The sequence below is a fragment of the Alligator sinensis genome, unplaced genomic scaffold, assembly GCF_000455745.1.
Source record: "Alligator sinensis unplaced genomic scaffold, ASM45574v1 scaffold872_5, whole genome shotgun sequence".
In the NCBI taxonomy this organism is placed as follows: Eukaryota; Metazoa; Chordata; order Crocodylia; family Alligatoridae; genus Alligator; species Alligator sinensis.
Window position 1 is genome coordinate 661,134 of NW_005842730.1, and position 22,971 is coordinate 684,104.

At 55.5% G+C, this 22,971-nt stretch overlaps 1 protein-coding gene across 1 annotated transcript in view; it reads right to left on the reverse strand.

Moving 5' to 3' along the window:
• The window catches only part of CELSR2 (cadherin EGF LAG seven-pass G-type receptor 2), a gene marked incomplete at its 5' end in the record, with an annotated part of 77,399 nt that continues 54,428 nt past the window's right edge, over window positions 1–22,971 (reverse strand). The window contains 21 exons of the mRNA XM_006034379.3: window positions 1–5,054; window positions 6,274–6,517; window positions 7,277–7,489; window positions 7,955–8,128; window positions 9,004–9,092; window positions 9,436–9,566; window positions 10,048–10,170; window positions 10,580–10,706; window positions 11,259–11,338; window positions 12,310–12,422; window positions 13,151–13,325; window positions 13,805–14,005; window positions 14,353–14,479; window positions 14,646–14,813; window positions 15,916–16,123; window positions 16,501–16,644; window positions 17,714–17,897; window positions 20,307–20,516; window positions 21,194–21,288; window positions 21,597–21,698; window positions 22,417–22,600. Of these exons, the coding sequence (XP_006034441.1) occupies window positions 5,033–5,054; window positions 6,274–6,517; window positions 7,277–7,489; window positions 7,955–8,128; window positions 9,004–9,092; window positions 9,436–9,566; window positions 10,048–10,170; window positions 10,580–10,706; window positions 11,259–11,338; window positions 12,310–12,422; window positions 13,151–13,325; window positions 13,805–14,005; window positions 14,353–14,479; window positions 14,646–14,813; window positions 15,916–16,123; window positions 16,501–16,644; window positions 17,714–17,897; window positions 20,307–20,516; window positions 21,194–21,288; window positions 21,597–21,698; window positions 22,417–22,600 (3,114 nt within the window). The remainder of the gene's footprint in view (window positions 5,055–6,273; window positions 6,518–7,276; window positions 7,490–7,954; window positions 8,129–9,003; window positions 9,093–9,435; window positions 9,567–10,047; window positions 10,171–10,579; window positions 10,707–11,258; window positions 11,339–12,309; window positions 12,423–13,150; window positions 13,326–13,804; window positions 14,006–14,352; window positions 14,480–14,645; window positions 14,814–15,915; window positions 16,124–16,500; window positions 16,645–17,713; window positions 17,898–20,306; window positions 20,517–21,193; window positions 21,289–21,596; window positions 21,699–22,416; window positions 22,601–22,971) is intronic.

Consider the following 22,971-nt stretch of genomic DNA (forward strand, 5'->3'; position numbering starts at 1 on the left):
TCTTTTATTGATTTTCTTTTTAATTAAAAAAGTCAAGTCAGCAGTAATAAAACAACAGACTAACCCACTGTTTTTAACCCTTTGGGGGAATTGTTGCCAGAGTCTTCCTCCTCAAGCCCTGGTGGAGAGATCCATTAGCAGGTTTCCCTGCAGGCTGCCTTCCCAGAATTTGGCCTCACCTGAGCAGCTGCTGCTGGATTCTAGGGGGAATATAGTTCAGCCCCGGGGGCTTTGCAAACAGCAGGAAGGAGGGGTCTTTAATGCATGGCATTTGGGCCTACTCTGATCTGCTCTCACCAGGAAGCTCAAATGCATCCACTGACCCAACTGGAAGCAGAACAAGGCTGGCGCTGAGCACTTCAGAAAATGCCCATCAGTCAGTTGAGGGCTACCTGAGCCAGGAGAGAACCTGCTTAAGATGTACTGGCGTGCCAGCTCGGGTGTGCTAATGGTACGCAGGGGAGTGATGTGGCTGCCTCTGACTCTGCTCCAATAACCAGGTGCCCATTTATGCTGGACCATCTTGTGACCCCCCTCCCCACCCCACTGGTAGGAGTCCAGAGCAGGACTTGGACTCATGCCTTGGGCAGCTGTAACAAGACACCCACCTGAGCCACTCTGTCGCTGCAGCCTCTTCTCACCAGCACGGTTTTTCAAGAAGTTCCTCAATTAGTAAGGGGGAAACCAGCCTCAGCACATGGACAGCGAAGGCCAGGCCTTCAGCTGGTGGACAGGTGGCCTTTTTCTTGCTCCATGTGGACATACCAGGTCTTTGGCAGGTGTCAGTCACCCCGGGCCCCCTGCCCCCCATGGAACAAACCTTGCTTATGCCAGCTGGCATGCAGCTAATATCCTACTGCCTGTGTTTACTCAAGCTTTGTTCAAGTTTTGCAGGACATGGTCTGTAACTTGTTGGATCCAATAGGAGCCTGGTCCTGGTTTGCCCTTATCCAGGCTGCCTCCGAGAGGACACACGTCAGGAATCCCTGATTTGCTGCAAGTGCTGCTTTTAACAGGCAAATAGACCATAAACTACACGCAGATGGATCCTTACAGAGCAACTGGGGGATAAGCAAGCTGCAGCTTCCCAAGGCAAGGCGGGATGGGGACACTAAGGGAGACAACACTGGCCAAATCAGGAGGGGCCTGATTTCTACCACCCCTCTGATCTGTTATTGGGATGCTCAGCTCCACACTCACAACATGCATCTCAGATAAGGATGAAGTGTCCCCAGCGCAGAGCATGGGATCTGTGTTCCATAAAGCTCTTGGGCCTTACACGGGGCTTGGATGGTCTATTTTCTACCCAGGTGCTGTCTCTAAATGGGTAAGCAGCCATTGGAGTTAAAAGGTTGCTTACAATCATGCCGACAGCCTGTACTGCTGTCCTTACCCTGGCTACAGGCAAAACCTAAAGGAGACTGGTCTGCCTGAGCAGAATAGCCCCTCTGGCTACTGTCTGTAGCCAAAGACACTCAAGGACGTGTCGTGGCTAACACCACATCTGGTTGCTTTTGACTCCCTAACCCAAGTGACCAGGTTGCCATTTTCAGCTGGGTCAACTGGGGGCAGCTTTTGGCACAAGGCCTGAACTCATCTCCTTGGAGGTACAGCAAGACACCAGAGCTGCTTTGCCATGACAACTCTCAGCTGCAGGAGTAGCTTTAACATATTCATTACAACTTTCTGAACCCTCTGGCCAGACTACAAACCATGACCCTGGGCATTTTGCTCTGACTCTACACTGGGTTTAGGTGGTCTCCTGTGTTCAAGCCCCTAAATAAGCCTGACATTTCCAGGAGAAGACGAGCCCCTGCTGCCTCCTGCCTTCCAGAGGGAGATGGCAGGCATCTGGTGACCACACACCTGTTCTGAAATGGACACCACAAAAGGCCTTCAAATGCAGCATGCAGCAAAGGAAGGCATGACTGGCACCTTCTGACACTTGTCCCCTCCCTGCTAACACCTCGGGCAGTGACAGCTTGGCCTAGTGCCGATGCCAGAGGAGTGATCCTTACATGGAGAACAATCACGTCCCATCTGCAGCTTAAAAACAAAGAGGGAAATTCCAAGAAAGGGTTAAAAACTACTTTACCCAGAGGCCACAACAGGATTGGAGGCAGTGGCCAAGCTTTCTGGAGGTGTTGGGTTTGCCCGCCTGTTGGGTGGGAGCCGATTTTCAGAGCGGACCGAGCACCTCTGCTCTGAGCACTCATCAGATTGCTTGTCCCATCTGATCCCCTTGGCCTGAGTGCAAATCATCACCTGCCCCCATCCCGCTCCCTCTGCCCCAGAGCGCACTACACTCCCCTATGAAATTCAGCTGGTTCTGTTTTCTTTTAAATTATTTAAAAAAAAAAAAAAAAAGCTTCTTGTAAGAGGCATCAAATTCAAAAACACCCCAGAGTAAATAAGGGCTTATCTACCCCACTGCCTCCCTGGTGGAAATACATCCGCCCCTGGATGTCCATATGTGCACACGGGTCTATATAACAAACCATTTTCCAAAAGTATAGGCCATACCATCCAGGTGAGGAGCAAGTGGAAGCTGGACTCAGCCTAGCAGGGTGTAGAAAAACAAAGGCTCTGAGGCAGAAGGCAGGCGCCACTCCCGCGCCTGGTGGCATAGGACCCAGTCACTCGCCCCACTGAAGGTCTGTTTTGTTTTTTTTCTTTTTATGTTTTTTTTTTTTTAATTTTGTACAAAATAATTGCAGCATGGGCAGGAGAGGCAGCAGGCGGCTTGCCACGGAGCCTGCCAGTGGCCCCGCGAAGGAGACCCACATCAGCACAGCCACATGGGGAAGAGGTCAGAGCTGCCACTGCGATGCCAACCCTGCCAGCGCATCCTTTCTTGCATGACCTGATCCAAAAGCTAAAGGCAAGCAAAGTCCGGCCGTTGACTTCTGCACCTTCTCTCACCTTTGACACCTGTCCTCATTTACCCCTTAATAGCCCCTTGCCATGGGGCTGGAATTAGGTGCCACATCCTCAGCTGGTGTCTGATCGCACAGGTTGGCTTTCAGAGGGGCAGCACAGATTGACATGTGCTCTTCCGGTCCCAAGCCCCAAAGCAGGGAAGCCTGATCCTGGCCTCAGAAGGCCATGTCCATCTTAGCCATTTTTTCCCCTGCCTCCGGCGGGGCTGACCGGGGTGGGGCTCCCTTCAGTAAGGAAAGCAGTCTCTTCGCGTCTTCCTGACTCTGCCGTAATTTTACTGCAGTGGTTTTGCTAACCCAGATCCAAGCTTGTTGGGGCCCCAGCTCCTTGCTGGGGGGTTGTGCACAGGATGACAGCACATGATGGAGAACAGACTGCTCGTGCCAAAAGCTGTGCGCTGAAACCATGCTGTGGCTTTGTTCTGGCTCTGGAAAGAGCTGTGATTCAACTGTGGTCTCAGACATGCTGTCTATAATGGTTAGAGCACTCATGTGTCACATACCCCTGCCATGGACAATCTTTATGGCTGCCGGCTGCAGGGTCACGCTTCCCACACTGACGGCTCACCTGAGGCACCACAGGATGGTGGTCCAAGATCTGTCTTGCCCTTTTATATGGGCCGAGTTCACCATATTGCCTGGATCCAGTGTCCGAACGAAAGGCTCCTCTCTTCTTCAGTGGAGGTTGGATCAGACTCTTGGCATGGGATGGCCAAGACTTTTAAAGCACAACCCATTTCCAGTCCACTTACAAGTCCTGTCTGAGATGCTGAGCATCCATCCATCAGTCCTGTTGAGGCCAGCCAACGCTGGGGGGGCAGGGAACTTGGACAGCCAGGTCCTACGTAGCTTGTGGCCAGGATCCCAAGATGAAGAGCCCCTTGTCAGAATCCAAGTTACTGGGACAAGTCCTCCATGCTAGAGTCTCGTCTGGCTGGGATAGAAAACTGCAGCATAAAGCAAGGTTGGCATCTCTGTCCGTAGCCAAGAGGAAGGCTGAGTCAGCATGCTGGGAATTCGGCACAGCCAAGGCAGAGGCCTCCTCAACTGCTTATAGATGTAGCCATCACCAGCAACCTCTTTCCAAGTTGGAAACCAAGAAACATGAACCTTTCTTCTAGGGCAGGGGTGGAAGGCGCCACATTCAGCCAGTGGGAGAAGCCACCATGTCATCAGGAGTTGGGTGGTGCAGTCTTAGCCTGACTCCACGGGTTTCTCTGTGGGGCATGGGACTATCCATGAGTGCCTGAGGAGGAAGTGAGACAGGGCAGCTGGCCCTCCCACATGATATACTCTCTGGTGTCTTTTCCAAGCCTATGCTTGCCCAAAGTGCCATGCTGTGTGCACATGTAGGAGGCCCATCCAGAAACATGGACCTTTAGTTTAAGGACCCTGAGTCAGGATGGGCCCCTGGCACACAGAGATGGGGGAGAGCGCGTGTGGCCTGAGTGCATTGATATAGTTCCTTTTCAAGGTGCAGGACAGACCCCATGGGTGAAGAGGAGAGGAAAGGATGGGGAGAGTAGCCATCAGCAGGGGAGGTGGAAGGCCAGGCACTAGGGGCAATGAGTATGGCAGGGCTTGCTGGAGCAAGGCCTGGACACCAGCCACGGTTCCTATCGCCCTTTAGGGCAGCTACATCCCGTCACGAAGGCTCCATCAGCAGAGACGTGGGTGTCCCCGCAGCAACACTTCTCATGTGGCACCCAGGCCTCCTTGTATTGGCTATATTAGGTAAGAAACAACCTGTCTGTCCATGTGGCAGCTCCAGCTGTGGCAGGCCGGAGAGCAGTAATCCCTGAAGACGGGGAGGGTGGATGAGGCTGCCCCCTCGCTCAGAGGCAAACCGGTGACGTGTGAGCCATGGTCCAAAGTGCATCTGTTCAAGTACATCTGTCTTCCCACCCCTGCCCTCCCCCATCCCGCCAGCCCCACCTGGCACAAGGACACAGGATGGGGCTCATTTGGCACTGAAAACAAGGTTGGACAGAGGCACCCTTGGGTCGCTACGTTCTTCGCTGCAGTTTGAAAGGGCATCTGGCAGGAGGGGGCGCTGTCCTGGCTCGCAGCCTAAGCAGAGCAGGGTGGCTCCATCAAATGGAGGTCTCGTCACTCCTGTGCAGTGATCAAACACAGCGAGAAGGGGCACGGGAGGAATGGAACAAAAACAAACAAGACGGACGTATGGTCATGAGCGGATCCGGGCCTCGCAGCTTGGGCCAAGCACCCCCCAGCCCCCCTGCCAGGACAGACAGACAGACAGATGGGGGCGGGGAGCCGTGGGGCTCACATGTTAATGGAGGAAATTAAAAAACAGAAATCTGAGCAGGGAAAGCAGGAGACAGAAAGGAAAGAAGAGGAGGGTTAGTGCAAGAGGCAGCAGAGAAGTTAGAGAAGGAAGAGAGCATCCTTTGGGAACTGGGACCTCCACCTCAGCATCTCACCAGCCCCTTTTCCTCCCTCCTCCCCCCAGTTCTTTGGAGGCCCAGAAACACTGAATAAACCCCTCATGCTCAAGGAGAAGAAGGCCAAAGAAAGCACCCTCTTTAGGTTGGATATTGGGCTTCGCAAGGTGAAGGGGCACAGAGCTGGAGACATACCAGCTCAGAGCCCTAAACTGCAGAGGCAGCAAGGGGCTGGGATTGCTGGGACAGATTTAGGCCATGGGGTGTCTTGCTGCTAAGGGATGGGCTGGAAGATGAGTGCAATACAATGCTGATTTAGTGACCACTGAGGGCTCCTTGCCTAGATTTTGGGGACTGGCGGCATAGAGGTATCAAGCCCACAGGGCAGCTCTGCTGCTGGTGAGGATCAGCATAGCAGCTCTGCCTTGCTCCCAGAATGGGACAGTGAGGTTGAGGCCCAGCAGGAAAAGGGAGAGATGGTCATACTCACACCCCCCTGGGAACACAAAGCTGGAGCCACAGCTGGTGTATATGGAAAAAGTCACAGCCCCAGTGACTTCCATGGCTCAGGAGCTGACCCAGAGGCACAGCAGGATGGGAAGGGTGGAGGGGGGCAGAGAGGGAACAGGCTGCAGAGCTGGATACTCTCCCTGTCCCCACAGCTGCATCACAGGCACTAGATGCCCCCTGGGCAGTTGGTGGCAGATTACCCAAGGGCAAGTCCCTGTTGGGATAGGTGCAGGAAAGGAGCTGCAACCTCAGTTGCAAGCTGCCATAGGAGCTGGGATCAAGGGCCTGGTCCTGAACTACCCTCACTATAAAGCCACAAGGGCTCCCTGCAGTGCAATGCCCCAAGCGCCAGGGTGGCTCCTAGAAGGGCTTAGCTGGGGGCAGGTTTGTGGCTACACCCACCACGGTGCTGTACTCACTCAGAGCCTGAGGAGTCCTCGTCCACGGTGCCAGCCTTGATGCTCATGGCAATGGGTGTCACCCCGTTGAGCTGGTCCTGCAGGGTCTGGCGGGGCCGAGGACACCCCCCCGCCCGGCTCCCATCGCTGCCTGAGGAGCCGTGGGACAACATGGTCCCCGACTTGTGGGCTGAGAGCTCGTTGTGGATGCGGTGGATGCTGTTCTTCTCATTGATGGTTGGCAGGCACTTCTTCTTCAGGATGCCTGGAGGGTTGTGAGAGATGAGGGGGCCGGGGCAGGCAGAAGATGGGAGGGAACACCTCAGTCCCTCTCCCAGGCAAGTCCCCAATCCTGGGCAGCCTCCCCCTAAGAGCCAACCCACTGGGTCCAAGCATGGGTTAATTTAGCTCAGCTTCCCGTCTGCAGAAACAGCTGAAGGCCAAGTACTTGGGCATGGGGAGGTGAAAGCTTGTGCTGCCTTGCCTTCCCTTGCCCAGCACAACCTTCTGCCAACCCCAGCAGGGCAGGGTGAAGGCAACTCTCTGCAGCCTTTGCCAGGTTTAGCTCCACCCTCCTCATCCCAACCCAGCCCCCTCCATCAACCTGGGAAGTGGAAGGCGCCCTCTACCACTGGCTGTCACTGCCATGCTGCACTGGCTGTGCCTGGGATGGTTTGAGGCAGAACTGCCCAACAGCATGTAGCCCGGGGGGCCTGTGGCTCACCCCGATGTGGCATGCTGGGTGTTCGACCCCCAGCTGCTTCAGAGCTGGATAGCCCTGGTCTGAGGGATTAATTCCTCTGAGGAATCTCAAGCTGCAATAACTGCCCGAGAAACCCCTGGGGGCCCCTGCCCCAAGAGCACCCCCTCTGCCTTGCAGCACACAGAGGAACATGCCCAGGTGTGCCTCCCTCACCCAGCAGTATTTATAAAAGGGAATCCCCTGGCAGTACAGAGAAGCACCAGCAGTGAGGCACTAGGACACCCAGCCACAACCTCTGGATCAGCCAGGCCCCCCATTTACCTTTCTGGGGCTGGGCAGCAGGGTTGGGCAGCGACATCAACACATTCTCCTTGTACAATGCCTCCCCGTTCACCCTGGGGAGGTCATCCAGGTGCCCCAGTGACACCTCGGCCGTCTCCACTCGCAGCTTCTCCAAACCCCCATGCCCATCACTCTCACTGGCTGTTGTCAGAAACTCCCCTGGCCAGTAGGGCTTGCTATGAGCCAACACATCTGCTGGAGAAAGGAGCACAATCAGCAGAAGGAGGGAAACAGCCCCTACAGCAGCCATCAGCCCCAACATACAGCTCACCCACTGAATTCAACGGGTTGCTCCTGGTTTATGCCAGGCTGAGCTAGGGGCGCCTGGCCTGGTACAGTGACTCCCAGTTATACCAGGCTGAGCAACAGGGAGACCAGGCCCAATGCAAAACAATGGCCTTTCACGGCCTAACTCTTCTCTTGCATGGTCTCAGTCAGTCTCCGTGAGCAACATCTGGTGTTTCAGGATGGCCAGGGGCACCTGCATTTAGGGAGGGGGCAGAGAGGAGCTAGCAAAGAAAAGAAATATGTTCCTATCGACTAGGGGGAAGTGGCAGGAAGGCAACAGGCTGCCCATGCATTGACACTGCCCCAAGGCTGCCCTCCCCGTCAGCTGGACTCTGCCCTCCCCACCCAGCCCCCCAGTGCCAGCGCTACCTTTGGGGGTGCTGTGTGCTGGCTGCTTCTCATTGTTGGGGCAGAGCAGGTTTTCCCAGCAGGGTTCCCCAGTGAATTCCTCATCCTCTTCGCTGTCTGAGGAATGGGTGGAGGCATAGGAGCCACTCTGGTCATCTTCCAGGGACAGATCACTGTCTGAATCCGTGTCATGCTCTGAGATTGGGAATGCACACAGAATCTGGCATCACACCAAGACCCTAAACCCCAATGCCAGCCAGACTGACCTACCAGGATTCACATACACAGAGGGACCAGTTCCCCCTATATCTGGCCCCAGTCCTGTATGAGCTGTTCCTAGCCCATCTGAACCAACCATGGGGATACTAGGAAGGGTGATACAGATGTATGCCCCACTGCAAACTCACTCCAAACACAGCCACAGCCCAGCCACTAGGATTCAATGGCTAAAAGCACCTGCTGGAACCCAGTGACTTCTAATTAAAAGGTGAGAGACAATGGTCTGGAGACCTGGATTCTAACACTGCTCTTCCACAGACCGACTGCCTGATCTTGGTAATGAGCACATAAGGATCAAGCCTTTTCCATGCCTGTTTCCCCTCCCAGCTCCAGAAATGATGACCTTGATGGGTCAGGGCCTGTCTCTCGGTATGTGCATGTGCAGTATCCAGGATAAGGGGACCTTGATAATACTGTTTTTGTAATACCAATGACTCTGAAGAAGAAGTGCTGCTGAGGGGCTCCAAGAGAGTGGGCTGGTCCCTTTATTTGTTGTGGGGGAAGGAATGGGACTAGTTCTTAACTAAGTTGCCTCTGAGACAGCAGAAGCCGCTAAGTGGAGCTGGGAGGTCAATACGCATGGCCCAGGCAATGGGAAAGCCCTGAGACAGAGAGCCAAGGACCAACAGGCAGCAGAATCACTAAGACACTGCACAGCAGAGACTCAGGCTGCTGCCTCAGGACCTGAGAGGGAGACCACTGGCGGTGTCAGGACTCCCACTGTGCAAGGGTCCCATTTGCCCAAACACAGGAGCTGTTCCAAAGCCCCCAGCAGCAATGCTGCTCCTTACCATTGGGCTGATCCTTGGCTTCCAGGAAGAGGGCACTGGGGTCCGTCAGCCCTGTGTGCACCTGGCTGTTGTTCAAACCAGACTCCTCTCTGCAAAACACAGACCAGGCACTTCCTAACCGCAGCAGCACCCTGGCCAGCTCCCGTCCCAAGCCCTGCTTGGGCCACCTGCTCCCCCAGCAGCTCAGCCAGGGCACATGACATGTCTTCGAGAGCTCCGTCTCAGGTGGTGCAAAGCATCTTGGGACACTTTGGAGCCCACTGGGGTGTGGAATGGAGGTTGTTCTAAAAGAGGGAAGCCTGCTGTCTGGATTGCAAACCACAGTACGATTGGCTGAGGCAGAGCACTACTAACCAGCTGGGGATACTGCATAAAGATGGATATAAATTCCCCACTCCCCATCACCCACAGATCCAGAGTGATGAGCCATACCTCAGCACAAAGGGGATGTAGCTGTGCTGGCTCTTGCCCGAGCGGACAGTGCTGTGCAGAGAGCCCGTGGAGTCTCCAAAGGGTGGGTGGTACAGCCGGCCGTCCACGTACGTGTTGTTGCAGTTGTAGGCCTGGCAGGGAAGAAGGAGAACCCAGGGCAAGAGGGGTGGCTGATGGCGAGTCACTGGTTCCACTGCTGAATCTCACTCTTGACACAGCTCTTGACCTCTGCAACCCCCTCACAGCTCTGCCAATGCTCCTCACTCTTGGCCTACATCTGCCCCTCATTTGGATCAAGTCCACCTCCAGTTTGCCACTCTCAATCCCGAGCTGCAGCTTCCCTGCTCTCTCAGTCCCAGGCACCCCCAGCTCTACCCCTCCACCCCAAGGTGCAGCCCCCTGCTACCCCAGCTCTAGGATGCCTTCCCAACACACACAGTTCTACTAAGGCCCCTCAGTACTGACTCACAAGCCAGCTGCTAGTCCAGTGCTGTCTGAAATGACCCCAGCCTGGGGCAGCAGGCCATTCTAGGGGCCAAACTCATGGCTATCCTGCCTCTACGGTTCCTGCTGTAGAAGGAAGAGGGAGACGGGGAGCCCCCAGGCACTCACTGCTGTTAAGGTGGATTTGGTGGTGAGCATGGGGTCCGTGCTGTGCTTCCTGCTGCAACTGAACTTCAGAGCCTTCCTCACCTCTTTGCTGAAGACGATGCAGAAGAGGAAGATTAAGGGCCCCTGGGGAAGGCAGCAAGAGGGAGGTTAGATGTGAGAAGGACCTGATGGAGCCTGGGGCAGGACAGCCATGTATAAGTCCCACCCCAGCACCCCGCACTAGATGGACCAACAGGCTGCAGAAGGAATGGGGTGGCCTCCAATTAAGGCAAGTGGGTGTGCACATGAGGCTCTCTCTCACCCATCCCATATTCCCCCAGCCCCCTTCAAGTATCACAAGTTCCTCCATCTCTCAGACCATCCCCAGAATGGGACTCTCTCCTATTGCTGGCTTTGGTAATCCAGCCCCAGGAAATCTCAAATCTGAAGGAGACTCTCAGGGTTCTACATCTGCGGGTAAAACTTTTCTTCACCCACCCTCCACAGGAGGAAACCCTCTCAGTCCACACTCCTTTGCCCCAATCTGCTGTACCTGGAGGCAGTTGAAACCAGCAAAAAGGTAGTGGAAGAGGATGGAGTCACTGTTCACAGAGAGCAGGGCCAGCAGCCAGGTGGAGCTGATCAGTAGCAACATGATAAAAGCCGTTTGCAGGCCTGAGCTGCATGGGGGGAGAGGGTAGGGGTCAGACCCAAAATCAGACACATGACAAGCAGGGTGACCCTCCACTCCAACCACACCTCCCCAGACAGACACACTTCCCCAAAAGCAGACTCCCCAGACACATCCACAGCTTTCATGCCCCACACACCCCCTCAACCCTTCCCCAGTGAAACTCCAACCTCCCTGTATTCCCCCAGAACACACCGTGTCCCCTCCCTCAGACAGAGAGTCCTTGGACACACCTGGCCAACCACCATACTTTCCTCCCGGGCAGACCCCCCCCGACTCGCCCCTGCCACCACATCTCTACCCCTCCAGCTCACTGAACAGAGCTGTGTTGGCTCATCATGCCTGGAGCCTCCCCCAAAATGATACAGGACTGCATCTCTCTGAGACACACCCCTCAAGAAAACAGTGCCCCAGACCCTGCCCACACCAGACCAGGCCTTAACTGGGGTGTGCTCTTGCTGTGGCCGGCAGGCTGTAGGCAGCAGTGTGCAAATCAGGGGTGTTAGCAGGAGGTTAACTGGGATGGAAAGGACAGACTCACACTGTGCCCTTCTTCTCAAATCCCTGTTGCTGTGCTGCACAGGTGGCCTTAGTTGCCAGGATAAGGAGAAAGATGCTCATCTGTAGGGAGGGGAAGAGAGGTGCGTCAGCACAGGACAGTGGGGTCAGGAAGTACCCATGGTTCCCTGCCCCATGAGACTCCTCGCCTTCAGCTTTAGAAATCTGTCCCCTTTGTGCCCACCATGCCCTAGAAGAGCTCCAGCCTTGGGCATCCATTACTGGCTGTGGGCAACTGCCCTTGCCTCATAAGGGTGGAGGAGTTGTAGTGTCATGGGCCAAGTGCATCAGCCACACCAGGTCTGACACTGGACCAGCTGGGCTGCTCCGTGATGCATCAAGGGGTTTCTTTGCTGGGCATTGCAGAAGTCAGTTCACCCCCTGACATGTGACAGGAAGCATCTGGGGCTGCAGTGGGAGAGAAGGCAGCAGGTCTGCATGGCCAGTGTCTTCTGCCCCTCAATCAGTTTTCTGCAAGCAGCAGCTCTCAGGGAGGAAACTCACGGAGGCAATGTGACCTGCCCCAAAGTGCACAGCAGATCAGTAGCAGGGCTGAAAGGGGAACCCAGGAGTCCTAACTGCCTGTGTGCTGCTCCTACTTCCTGCCCCGAGCTGGGAGCAGAGGCCAACTCCCTTAACTCCCCACTTCCTGCTGCCCTTTGGGGCTCTTCTCCAGGACCCCCTAGATGCGCAGGAAGCCTCCAAGACCCCAGATGACTTCATAGGGCATTTATACATGTGCTCCAGGAGTGTGTGTGTGTGTGGGTGGGTGCTTTAATTAGAGTGGCTCCAAAAGCTGCTCTAATTAAAGTGCCTGGAGCCTCATGTGTGTCAGCATCCCTATGCTGAAAAATGGTGGCGGGGACACAGCTTTAGTTAAAGCATCCCCGCTGCCATTTTTCAGTATGGGGACGCCGACACATGTGACACTGAAGTCTACTGGAGCGTGGTAATTAATCAAGTCTGCTCCAACACACTGTAATTACAGTGTGTTGAAGCAGCCTTGCTACATGTGTATAGACGCTCATACATACCGAGACAGCAAAGGCAATGGGCCCTGCAAAGCTCCAAATCAGCGTGTCATAGATGGACAGCCAGCAGAAGTCAGGGTTCCCATAACCCTCAGGATCCAGCCCCACTGCCAGCCCTGAGAAGAGAAGCACCATACATCACTGTCAGCAAAGGAGAAGCAATCCAAGCACCATCATTGTGCTCCAGATATCAGCTCCTACCATTAGAGGGAACAAAACAGTGAGTTCCTAGCTGGAGCCTGACAGGTGGACACAGTTGGGTTTGACCGGCACCCCTGGGCTGGAATGGCAGGGATTTGGGAGGCAAGGTTGAGAGGCACCAGCAGAGCTGGCAGGTGGGAAGTGGGGGGCAGGTCTGGGAGCTGCAGGCCGTGCCAGCAGCTGTGGAGGATGCCTTGGATAACAGGAGGGCTGTTTGTCAAAACTGAGTGTCACTGGCAGAACTGGGTGGAGGAGGCAGGATGTCAATACAAGGCACTGCAAGGAATCAGCATCTGTCTGAGCTCCTGGTTATTCTTCCCCAGGCTGCCTCTCTGCTCCCAGTGTCTGTCGCCTGGAGCTGAGCTCATCCCATCCCATCCAGGAATGGAGTTGGGAACAGGAATTAAAATAGGGAGCCCACAACTGTGCACAGTGCCCTAGCTGAGGCCTAACCAGTGCCGACTAGAGCAGTACAATCACCTCCTGTGTCTTACACCAAACACTCCCATCAACACCACATTTGCTTTTATTGCAGCTGAGCTCCACTGCAGATTCAGGTGCAATCCCCCAGACCCTTCCCTGCAGTGTTACCCTCCCCAGCCAGCTCTCTCCTATCCTGCCTGGGGGCAGGGGCAGGGCTCACCCGTGATGAAGGCCGGCACACCCCAGCCAATCATGTAGTAGAAGCGCATGGGGCCATAGTTGATGTCGCGCACCTCAGTCAGCATGCGATAGATGTGCAGGGCCTCCAGCAGCACCCAGGCAAAGGCACACATGTAGAAGAAGTGCAGCAGGATGGCGATGACTGTACAGGCAAACTGGGGGGAGGCCAGACCAGAGGCATCAGGAGGCAGAAGTAGGGGAGGAGTTCACACCTATGCTGGAGACTGGGGTCCTGCAGGGAGGTCTTGCCACAGGCAAATGCAGGAGCTCAAATGATTTCACGTGCACTGGGGTCTGTGAGTATCCTGAAGCTGCCCAACCTGAATTGTGGCCACCTGCTGCAGCAGCTGTGGGGTTTATTTTTCAGGCCTAAGCCTTGGGCAGCTCAGCCCTCCTTTGCAGCATTAGCCATGTATGCAGTGGGGCAGGCATAGTGTATTTGCACCAGCACCCCTCTATCCTGACTGTAACAGCCAGCAGGACACAGCTCACAGCAACTGACTGGGACTCCTGCCACCCAGAGGTGCCCCTGCCCCTCCATAGGAGGAAGCCTTTGACAAGCCCTGGTTCCTTGGTCATTTCTGCCCACCCAGACATGCCAGCCCAGGTCCCAGGGCTGTTCCTAGAAGCTTACAGGGATGTCAGCCTGGTTGATGCCCAGCAGAAAGAGGAGCTCGGATAGGAAGAGGGCCACCATCATGTTCTTGCGGATGCTGTGCTGGTTGGAGCGCAGGGCTCTCAGGCTGGCCAAAACCACGAAGGTGAGGAAGAGGCCTCCCAGGGTGACAGCGATGGAGGCATAGGTGATGGTCTTCAGCGGCAGGATCTCCCCATTCTCAGGGGGAAAATACAGCTCAGTAGTGCAGAGCAATACTGCTGCTTAAGAAGCCAAGATGGGCCCTGCCAACCACCATAGACCCAAGCCCCAAATACCACCCGTGGGCTTCACACAAAAGGCCTCAAGCAATCCCCGAGGCATCACCCACCACCCTGTCCCCTGCAGATAGGACCCCTCTCACTTTTCTTCCACTCTAGCCTCACACACCACCCCAACGCCCTTCCCTTCTATGCTGAAGCCCCCCACCACTGCAACCCTAGGGAGGGGGACCCCCCTCATCTCATTCATTTTCCTCCACCCAAGGGCCCCTTTTCCCCAGGGTCAGGGTCCCCTCCCCTTGTCACCTCTCTCCTGGAGATGTCCATCAGCACAGCAAAACTGGTCATGTGGTTGCACTGGCAGCTGACATGGGTCTCGTTCCTGAAGACCACCTCACAGCCCTTGGCTGACCAGGCGCCTGTCCCGCTCACTCTGGGGACAGCCAGAGAGCGCAGTCATGATCACGTGCCCTGTATCCCTGTGTCAGCAGGGGATCCCTCCCCAAACCCTGCTGGCCACTAGCTGCTGGGCTGTGCCTGGGGTGGGTGGGTGGAGTGAGAGTTGTGGCTGGTGCCTGTGCCTCACCCTAGGTACTCACAGGATGGAGTGATTCCAGAAGACGCATATGGGCTTGGTGCGCTCCTCTGTCTCTAGCAGCCGGAACTGCACTGTGATGGGTTTCTCCAGTGCCCGCTGCACTGGCTCGTCATTGTCATGGACACTGATACTCACCACAGGGGTGTTGATGATCGGCCGCTTGGGGACCCTGCAGGAACAACCCGATCCTTGGGACCCCACAGCTCTTGCTGCCGCTTGTGCGCACCTGCCACCCTGCACTGCTGCAACCACCCCCATCTCTGTCCCACGGCTACCGATGCCTGTGCCCATCCTGCACCTCCGCAGGGTTTACTGCCTATAAAAGCACAGCAGAAGTAAAACCACCCCACTTGAGCAAAATAGAAATCCCTACCAGCTAGTGGAGTGGCTGGACTTATCCCCCTTAGGGCTCCAGTCCCCAGGAGACATCACCCCCTCCCCACACACATGTGCACAGATCTAATTCCCTCCAGCAAGGGGAAGTGGTGACATATCCACAAGAGCTGGGAAGAGCACAATACCCCTGCTTAAGGAGCATAGGAAGCAGTGGGTGGAGAGGCACTTGGAGGGCACAAGCCCTGGTGTCCCTCTTGAGCTCCGGGTGTTTTGAACTGTGGGAAGGCCAATGTCTCCCTTTCCCCTGTGGCTGTGGCACTAGGGGAAACATAGTCCTCCCTCTAACAGCAAGGGTGGGGTTAACGTGGGTGAGAGCAGACAGGACAGGAAACGCAGCCTGCCCCCACCACAGCAATTTCCCCCTGCCAGATGGGGTGAGGCCCAGTAGCAGCCAGGTCTCTTGGATGAGGCAACTGAAATTGTGGTGCGGATGGGGAGGGAAGGGGAGAGGTGCATTTGCAGAGCCAGGCAGCACAGGGCTGAGTGCAACAGGAAAACAGGCAGATAGCATTGGCTTTCATTCCCTGCTGGCCTGGCCAAGACCCAAACCCAAGAGGCTGATATTTACCCCTGTGAACAACTGTTGCAGGTCTCCAGCCAGGTCCTCAGAGGGCAGGTGTCCAGGCTGGATACTGGCAGAGGCCAAGGACCAACCAGCCTCCCCAGGGGGGTTGGCCTGACACACCTGTCAGGCCAAGCTGTGATACACTGCCTGGTGGGGCTACAGCAGTAGGCCTGGCTGCTGGCCATGCCGCTCCTGACCTGGAGTAGACTTGACCTCCGTGCCTTCCCCGAGCCCCCAGCATCCCATTCCCTTCTCACTGCCTCCTCTCTTCCCACCCTGTTGTCCATGTGTCCTCCACTGCTGCATGTACCTCAGGCTCCGCTTGTCCGTGTCATACTGCTCTGGCAGGAGCCCTGCCAAGGTGCGGTAGATGATGACGCTGGCCACGGCCTGGCCTTCACCCAGGTCTGGATGTCTCTTGTGCCGGGTAAACAGGCCCAGCTCCTCCTCTTTACGTTCCTCCCTGTCCTGCTCCTCCTCAGAGTTAGAGAAATGCTTAACATTGGCTGTCGGGGTGTCTGCAGGAAGAACCAAGAGCCCCCTGAGAACCAGGATGTGGTGAGACAAATATGGACACAGTCACAATCAAAGGGAGCCCCAGGAGAGGTCGTGTGGCTCTTCTTGCAAGGCAGGCTGGTGCAAGCAAGGCACGCCAAGCTATGCCATGGGCATGCCAGGGCAAATCCAGAGTGACTCTGAGGACCAGCACACTGAGAGCAAAACCGCAGCTTGTGCGGTGCTCCCTTCCAGCCCACAGCCCATCAGCAGTGCTGATGTCCCTTGCAGCCTTGCAGTGCCAGCCCTGGACTCCCCACCCAGCTCCCTATCGCTGGTGCAGGGGCCCTTGGCTGCCATTCCTATTAGAGCTCCCCTGCAGGGGACACCACTGACTCACATTTGCCTTCAGGGGCCCTGAAGACAGTTTCAGGTAGGATGACAGTGGTCTCCAAGTCTGCGGGTTTCTCGCCCCGGAGTGCCTCGTAGTGAGGGAGTTTGGCACCAGCAAAGTTCATCTTGTCCAGCCGCACCACAGAGATGACTGGTGGGGAAACATGCTCTTGTTAGGTAATGGGCACATGAACCAGGCCTAGGGAACCTGGCACCAGTGGCGTTGTGAGCCTGGCCCCTGCCTTGCTTAGACAAGAGAGATGCACAATGCCCAGGAAAGCACCCAGACAGCGTTTCTCTGTTGTGAACAGCAAAGATCCTCATGCTTCTGCAGCTTCTGGTGGCTGAGGCTCATTTTTGGCATAAGGATAAGAACTCCCCCCACTGGTGCAAGGCAGCAAAAGCCAGATGAACTACAGAGGCTACATCCACCTCCTCCCAAAATATAGCAGTTTGAGCACACAGCGTGAGAGGCCTGTGTACTGGGCTGGGCAAAGGAAGCTGCTGCTGCATGGTACCATGTCCTGGCCCTGAAGCCTCTAGTCAGACAATTTAGCCTTCCTCGTGTTAAACAAGACAACGGACACCAATGGGGTCCAGGTAACTCCTACACCCAGCTGGGTCTGTCTCCTTAGGAGCAAGGAAACACGAGCCAGCAGCAGCGAGGAGCATCAGAGTAACCTTGCCCACCTATTTCAGAGACCAAGTTTGTGGGGGTGATGTTGTGCCTGCCCAGCTTCAGCTTGCTGGGGGCTTGGTCTGATCTACAACCTGCCCTCCTCCTCAGACCTGGGACGCAATGCCCAGAGAAGGGGGCTGAGAGAGCAGGGGGCGTATCTGGAGGGCAGTCAGCTCCATGCACACCAGCTGCCTGCTTATGTTTTCCAGCTAGCATCACTTCACCCACCAGCTACTTCCATCAGTGTAATATATTGGAAGAGGATCAGCTCCTGTCCTCAATGGCCACATCAGTTTTCTGGTTCTCTTCAGAGGGCCACCATCACTGCCACAAAGGAAGGGGCCACACGGGCCCTACTGCACACAGCTCACTGAGATGCTACGCACGGCATAAAGGCATCCCCACATCCCCCCTACACACAACAGAGAGATGCGCCCCGCCATACATACACATGGGTCACAAAGGCACCATTCCCCCTACCCACACGTGTACTGCCAAGGCACCACCCCTCTGCCTACACCCTACAGCCTCCGGTGCTCACCAATGTTAGGTGTGATAATGGTGAAGGGGCTCAGGTATGTCTTGCGCATGTTCTGTGCCAGGGCGCTGGCGTAGTCTTCGTAGTGCTTCAGCAGCCAAGCAGTGCCACCCTCTGTCTGCTGGATTAGGTCCCAGTGCCGCTTGTTGCTGATATCCAGCAGGGCGCTGCCCACCTGCAGCAGGTTCTGCACAGGCATAGGTAGCAGCGCAGTCAGAGGCAGGTCGAGAGTGCCCCCTCTCCCAGGGGGTGACAAGCAAAGCTGACAGGTGGGGGACCCAGAGCACAGCTCTCCAAGCATCTTGCTGCTACAGCCACCAAGTGTCATGGCCCCACTCCAACCAACATAGGCAAGAGTGAGTACACCCAGGGACAACCCCTCTACACAGGAAGGATGTGAACAAGTTGGAGAGTCCAGAAGAGGGCAACAAAAATTGTTTGGGGGCTGGGGCATGTGACTTATGAGGAGAGACAGAGGGAACTGGGCTTATTTAGTCTGCAGATGAGAAGACTGAGGGGGGGGAGGGGGATTTAATGGCAGCCTTCAACTCCCTGCAGGGGGGTTCCAAAGAGGATGGAGCTGGACTCTTCTCAGTGGTGGCAGATTAAGACACAACGGTCTCAAGGTGCAGCAAGGGAGGTTTAGATTGGATATTAGGAAAAACTTTCTCCCTAGGAGGGTGGTGAAGCACTGGAACAGGTTACATACAGAGGTGGTGGAAACTTCATTCTTGGAAGATTTTAAGGCCTGGCTTGACAAAGCCCTGGCTGGAACGATCTGGTTGGGGATGGTCCTGCTTTGAGCAGACCCCCAGGCAGGGGCTCATGTCTCATCAGCTACATGCGGGGCTTCCAGCCATCACCACATCCTCAGAGTACTTCATGTGGGGATCCATCTACCCACACAGGAATAGGGGAACCTTGTATTTATAGCATGCCTATCACCCTGGTACCTGGTTGCTATGGCCTGAAATGCAGGATGCTTCACAGGTAACATGCTGCTCTCTCCAGGGAACCACCCCTCCCCTAATCTAAGTGGAGCTGCGGTACACAGCCCTAACTCCCTAGCTAGTTGCTTCACATGGAAGCACGGGGAGCCCACAGACTGAAATGGGGTAAAGCCTCCAGCACTCCCAGCCTGCCCCAGGCTAGGATGTCCACAACATCCAGTGGCAGCCTGAGCCCAGATGATCCCAGGACCTCATAGATTTCCTAGATGTTAGGGCTGGAAGGGACCTCAAAGATCAAGTCCAGCCCCCTGCCCCAGGGGCAGGAAGTCAGCTAGGGTCAAAGGACCCCAGCAAGGTAAGCCTCCAAGTGTTTCTTGAATGAGTCCAGAGTAGATGCCTGCACCACTTCTGGAGGGAGTCTATTCCAGGTCCTGGGGGCTTGGACAGTAAAGAAATGTTTTCTTATGTCCAGCCTAAAATGGTCTTGGAGGAGTTTATGACTGTTGGTCCTTGCTTTTCCTTGGGGCGCTCTGGTGAATAGACATTCTCCCAGATACTGATGTACACCCCTTGTGTACTTATAAGCAGCCACCAGGTCCCCCCTGAGCCTGCACTTTTCCAGACTGAAGTGTCCCATGGCTCTCAGCCTGTCTTCATAAGGCCTGTTTTCCTGCCCTCTGATCATGCGCGTGGCTCTCCTCTGGTCTCTCTCAAGCTTCTCCACATCCTTCTTGAATTGCAGAGCCCAGAACTGGACGCAATACTCCAGCTGCAGCCTCACCAAGGCCGAGTACAGCGGGAAGACGACATCCTGAGATTTACTCGAGAAGCATCTATGGATGCGAGCCAGGGTTTTGTTTGCTTTAACAGCTGCAACATCGCGCTGGTGGCTCATGGTCATCTTGTGGTCAATCATGACCTCCAAGTCTCCTTCAGCCGTGGTGCTAGCAATTGTAGCACTGCCGAGCCTATAAGTATGCTACGGGTTTCCCCACCACCACCCCACCCCGAGGTGGAGTACCTTGCATTTATCAGTATTGAACATCATCAGGTTTGCGTCCGCCCATTTACTAAGCTTATCCAAGTCAGCCTGGATCGCTAGCCTGTCCTCAGGTGTGGATACTATGCCCCAAAGTTTATACTTTCTACACCGCTGAACTGTCTCCTCTGAGCCCTCTGCAGCTTCACCCGCCTCCTGCTTCTCCTGGATGTTTTGTTTCTTGAGCCCTCTCACGAAGACACCCAGCTGGGAGTAATGCCCAGTCTGCACCTGGTGCCTCAGAGCACCCTGAAGGCAGCACTTTGCAGCCTGACTTTCCTGTATGGCCATGCCATGATGTGGGCCAAAAAGGAATACCCAGATCCCTCCTCATATCCCCTTGCTTTGGGGAAAGGTTGTATGAAACAGTGCCCTGCTGAGGCCTCCCCCATATGCCACATGTCTGCTCCAACCACTAGGAGTGTCCTTGATTCACAGTCTTTTGCCCACAAGTGGATGGCACCAGAGATGCTCTGACTGGAGAGGTGCCACCTGCTGCCCCTCCAAGCTCTGGCACTGCTTCCCCAAGCCAATGGGTTCTGCCTCCACTTGATTCCTCTGAGGTCCCTAAACACACAGTCTCTTGGCTGCCCTGCCCTGTTGTTACCTCCGTGAAGTGGACATCCTGTGTGGCAGCCAGGCCAAAGCCCTGCTGAGTACTTTCGTGCTCCAGGAGCCGAGCGGAGAGCTGGTAGGCCACCTTGATGTCACTGCCAAAGTAGCCGTCTGTGTGCTGGGTGGCATTGCGCAGCTGCAAGGCCACCTGCTGAGACTGCCCCGTGTCCAGGAATGACTCATTCCTCAGCAGCCGCTCTGCCTGTGGGCCAAGCAGCACACAGCTCAGTGCCAAGGCTGAGCACCATGCCTCAGCCCCTTGACAGCCTGTGGGGGAGGGGGAGAGGGAGCTTGGCAGAGAGGCTGGGGGCCCATTGGGGTTAGGGCTGGGGCTGCCTTCATTTGGAAATACCACTGAGTGGCATCTCTCAGTGTGCATTGCTCCCAGGTACAGCCACAGGGACCACATCTTCTTCCTTCTTGTGCCCTTACATCCTTTCAGGGAGCTACTGAATAAGAGCCCCATCACCCCAGTGCCCCAGAGCACCCTGATCACAGCAGCACTGCACAGTCTGGCTCTTCTACCAGGCTGTGCCATGACATGGGTTACCAAGGGGGACCACCAAAGCCCTTCCCCACTGATGTGATGTGCAGCCCATGGAGCATGCACTGCTCCTTCTCTCTCTGAACCAAGGTGCAACTGGTTGAGGCCAGAGTTCCCAGTAGGCACCGCTCCATCCAATTCTGAATGCCATAGCTGGGCCTCTCTTATCCAGTTACAGCACTGAATGCTGGTGGTTGTAAGTCTCCATAGTCCCCACCTCTATATGAATGAGAAGCACAGGTATAACCTGATAGCGCAGTTCCTGTCTAGGCTGGGTTTTGGGGTCCCTAAATCTGGAGCTCAGATCTGTCTCCAACAGGGAAGACACCACTTACAAAGCTCTTGAGCTCGGCAAAGGTCAGCGAGGTGCAGTTGAAGAGGTTGGGAGCCAGCCAGCCTTTGTGCTCATCACAGTGCCGCACAGCTGTCCCTGGAAGGGAGGAGAGAGAGGTCACCGTGGAGAATGTCATGCCCTCACAACAGCCCTGCCAGATGTTGCCAGGCTCACATGCTGCCAGGCTACTGCCTCTCTGAGCATACAGCACCATTAGCATGGCACAGAGGCAGTAAACCAAGCCAGCACCATACTGCAAAGCTCCAGCTGTCCTGGCCACCAGGAGCCCTGCATATGCAGAAAGGCCTGGCGTGTCACACTATGGCCGTGGCCCCTGTATACAGCACAGTGGTGCAGCACCCACCCTGGCACCACTTCCTCATGGCACAGCAGCACACAGTTACCAAAAGATCCTTTGGGGCAAGGTGCCGCAGCTGGAAGGCCAAAGCGGGTACGGGGCCACCAGATGTTGGCTTCTATGGCACGAGGGCAGCTGTCATAATTCACTGAAAGGCAAAGAGGCAGCATCAGAGTGGTGGCTGGGGCCACACTGCTTTGAGAAACCCAGGAACACATGGGGCAATATGAGGGCTCACAGGTTGGGAGCAGCCCCATCTAGTCATGCCTTCAGGAAAGCCATAGTTGGAGCATCCCAATCACAGCTCCCACACCGATACTGGCCTGCCGAGGTGCAGGCAGACATTAAGATCCCATATGGGAGTCTGCATCACAAGGGATAGAGGGGACAGGAGACCACCCAGAGCAATGGAGAAGCCCACAACTCCAAGACTCAACAGCAGAACTTGGGTTGGGACATTTCTATGTTCCAGGGCCCACCCCGCCAAGGGCCCTTGCTGGCATTCGCCACTTCTGGGCTAGGTATACCTCTCTGCATCCAAAGAGCTCCATGCAACTGATCCCCCATGGCAGGGGAGGTGGAGGGCAGGAGGCTACTTTGCTATACCCAAAGAGCAGGATACATGTGGCGGGGAACCAGAGCCAGCCCAGCGGCCACATCTCCTACTGCCACTAGACACTTCCATCTTCTAATCCCAGCAAAGTGGACAAAGCCATCCAACTAGGACCTCCTTTGTTAAAGAGGCATTCAGTCCTCCTGACTCTTCACAGCCCTGTTTGTTGCTGGGATCCAACTCCTGCTTCCCCTATGTCACAAATGGTGCTTGTGCTCCAAAGCGTGCCCCCCGCCCCCGGGGTTGTGCCAACCTTCACAGCCATTGGTGGTAACCTCAGCAAAGGGGTTATCGCAGTGGTCGCAGCGGCGCCCGATGACACCTGGCTTGCACTGGCACTGGCCCGTTTCTGTGTCACAAAGACGTGACAATGAACCTGTGGGGTAGCAATCACACAGCAGGCAGGAGCTGCTGTCCAGTGGGCGGTAGTGATTTTCCTGGGGGCACAAGGAAACACAGGACATCAGCCCCAGGACAAAGGGAGGGCACAGAGAAGTGGGAACTGCATATCTCAACTACAGATCAAGTACAGCACAGGCAACAACAGGGAAAGGTATCCTTGCTCCCCCCTGCCCTGAGGACCTCTCTCTGAGGAGAAGGGAATTCAGTTAACCCTGACCCAACCAGTCCTTGGCCCTACACCTGAGGTTGCCAGTAAAGGTCTCCATTTGGGAACAGAGGAATGACAGGGACTTACTGTGTCACTGAGTCCAGCCCCCTGGTATTCCTGAGATAGCCACATCCCTTATTCCTATTTACAGACCCATCAAGCTCTGTGTTCGAAGTAATGTTTGCCCACAAGGCTCTT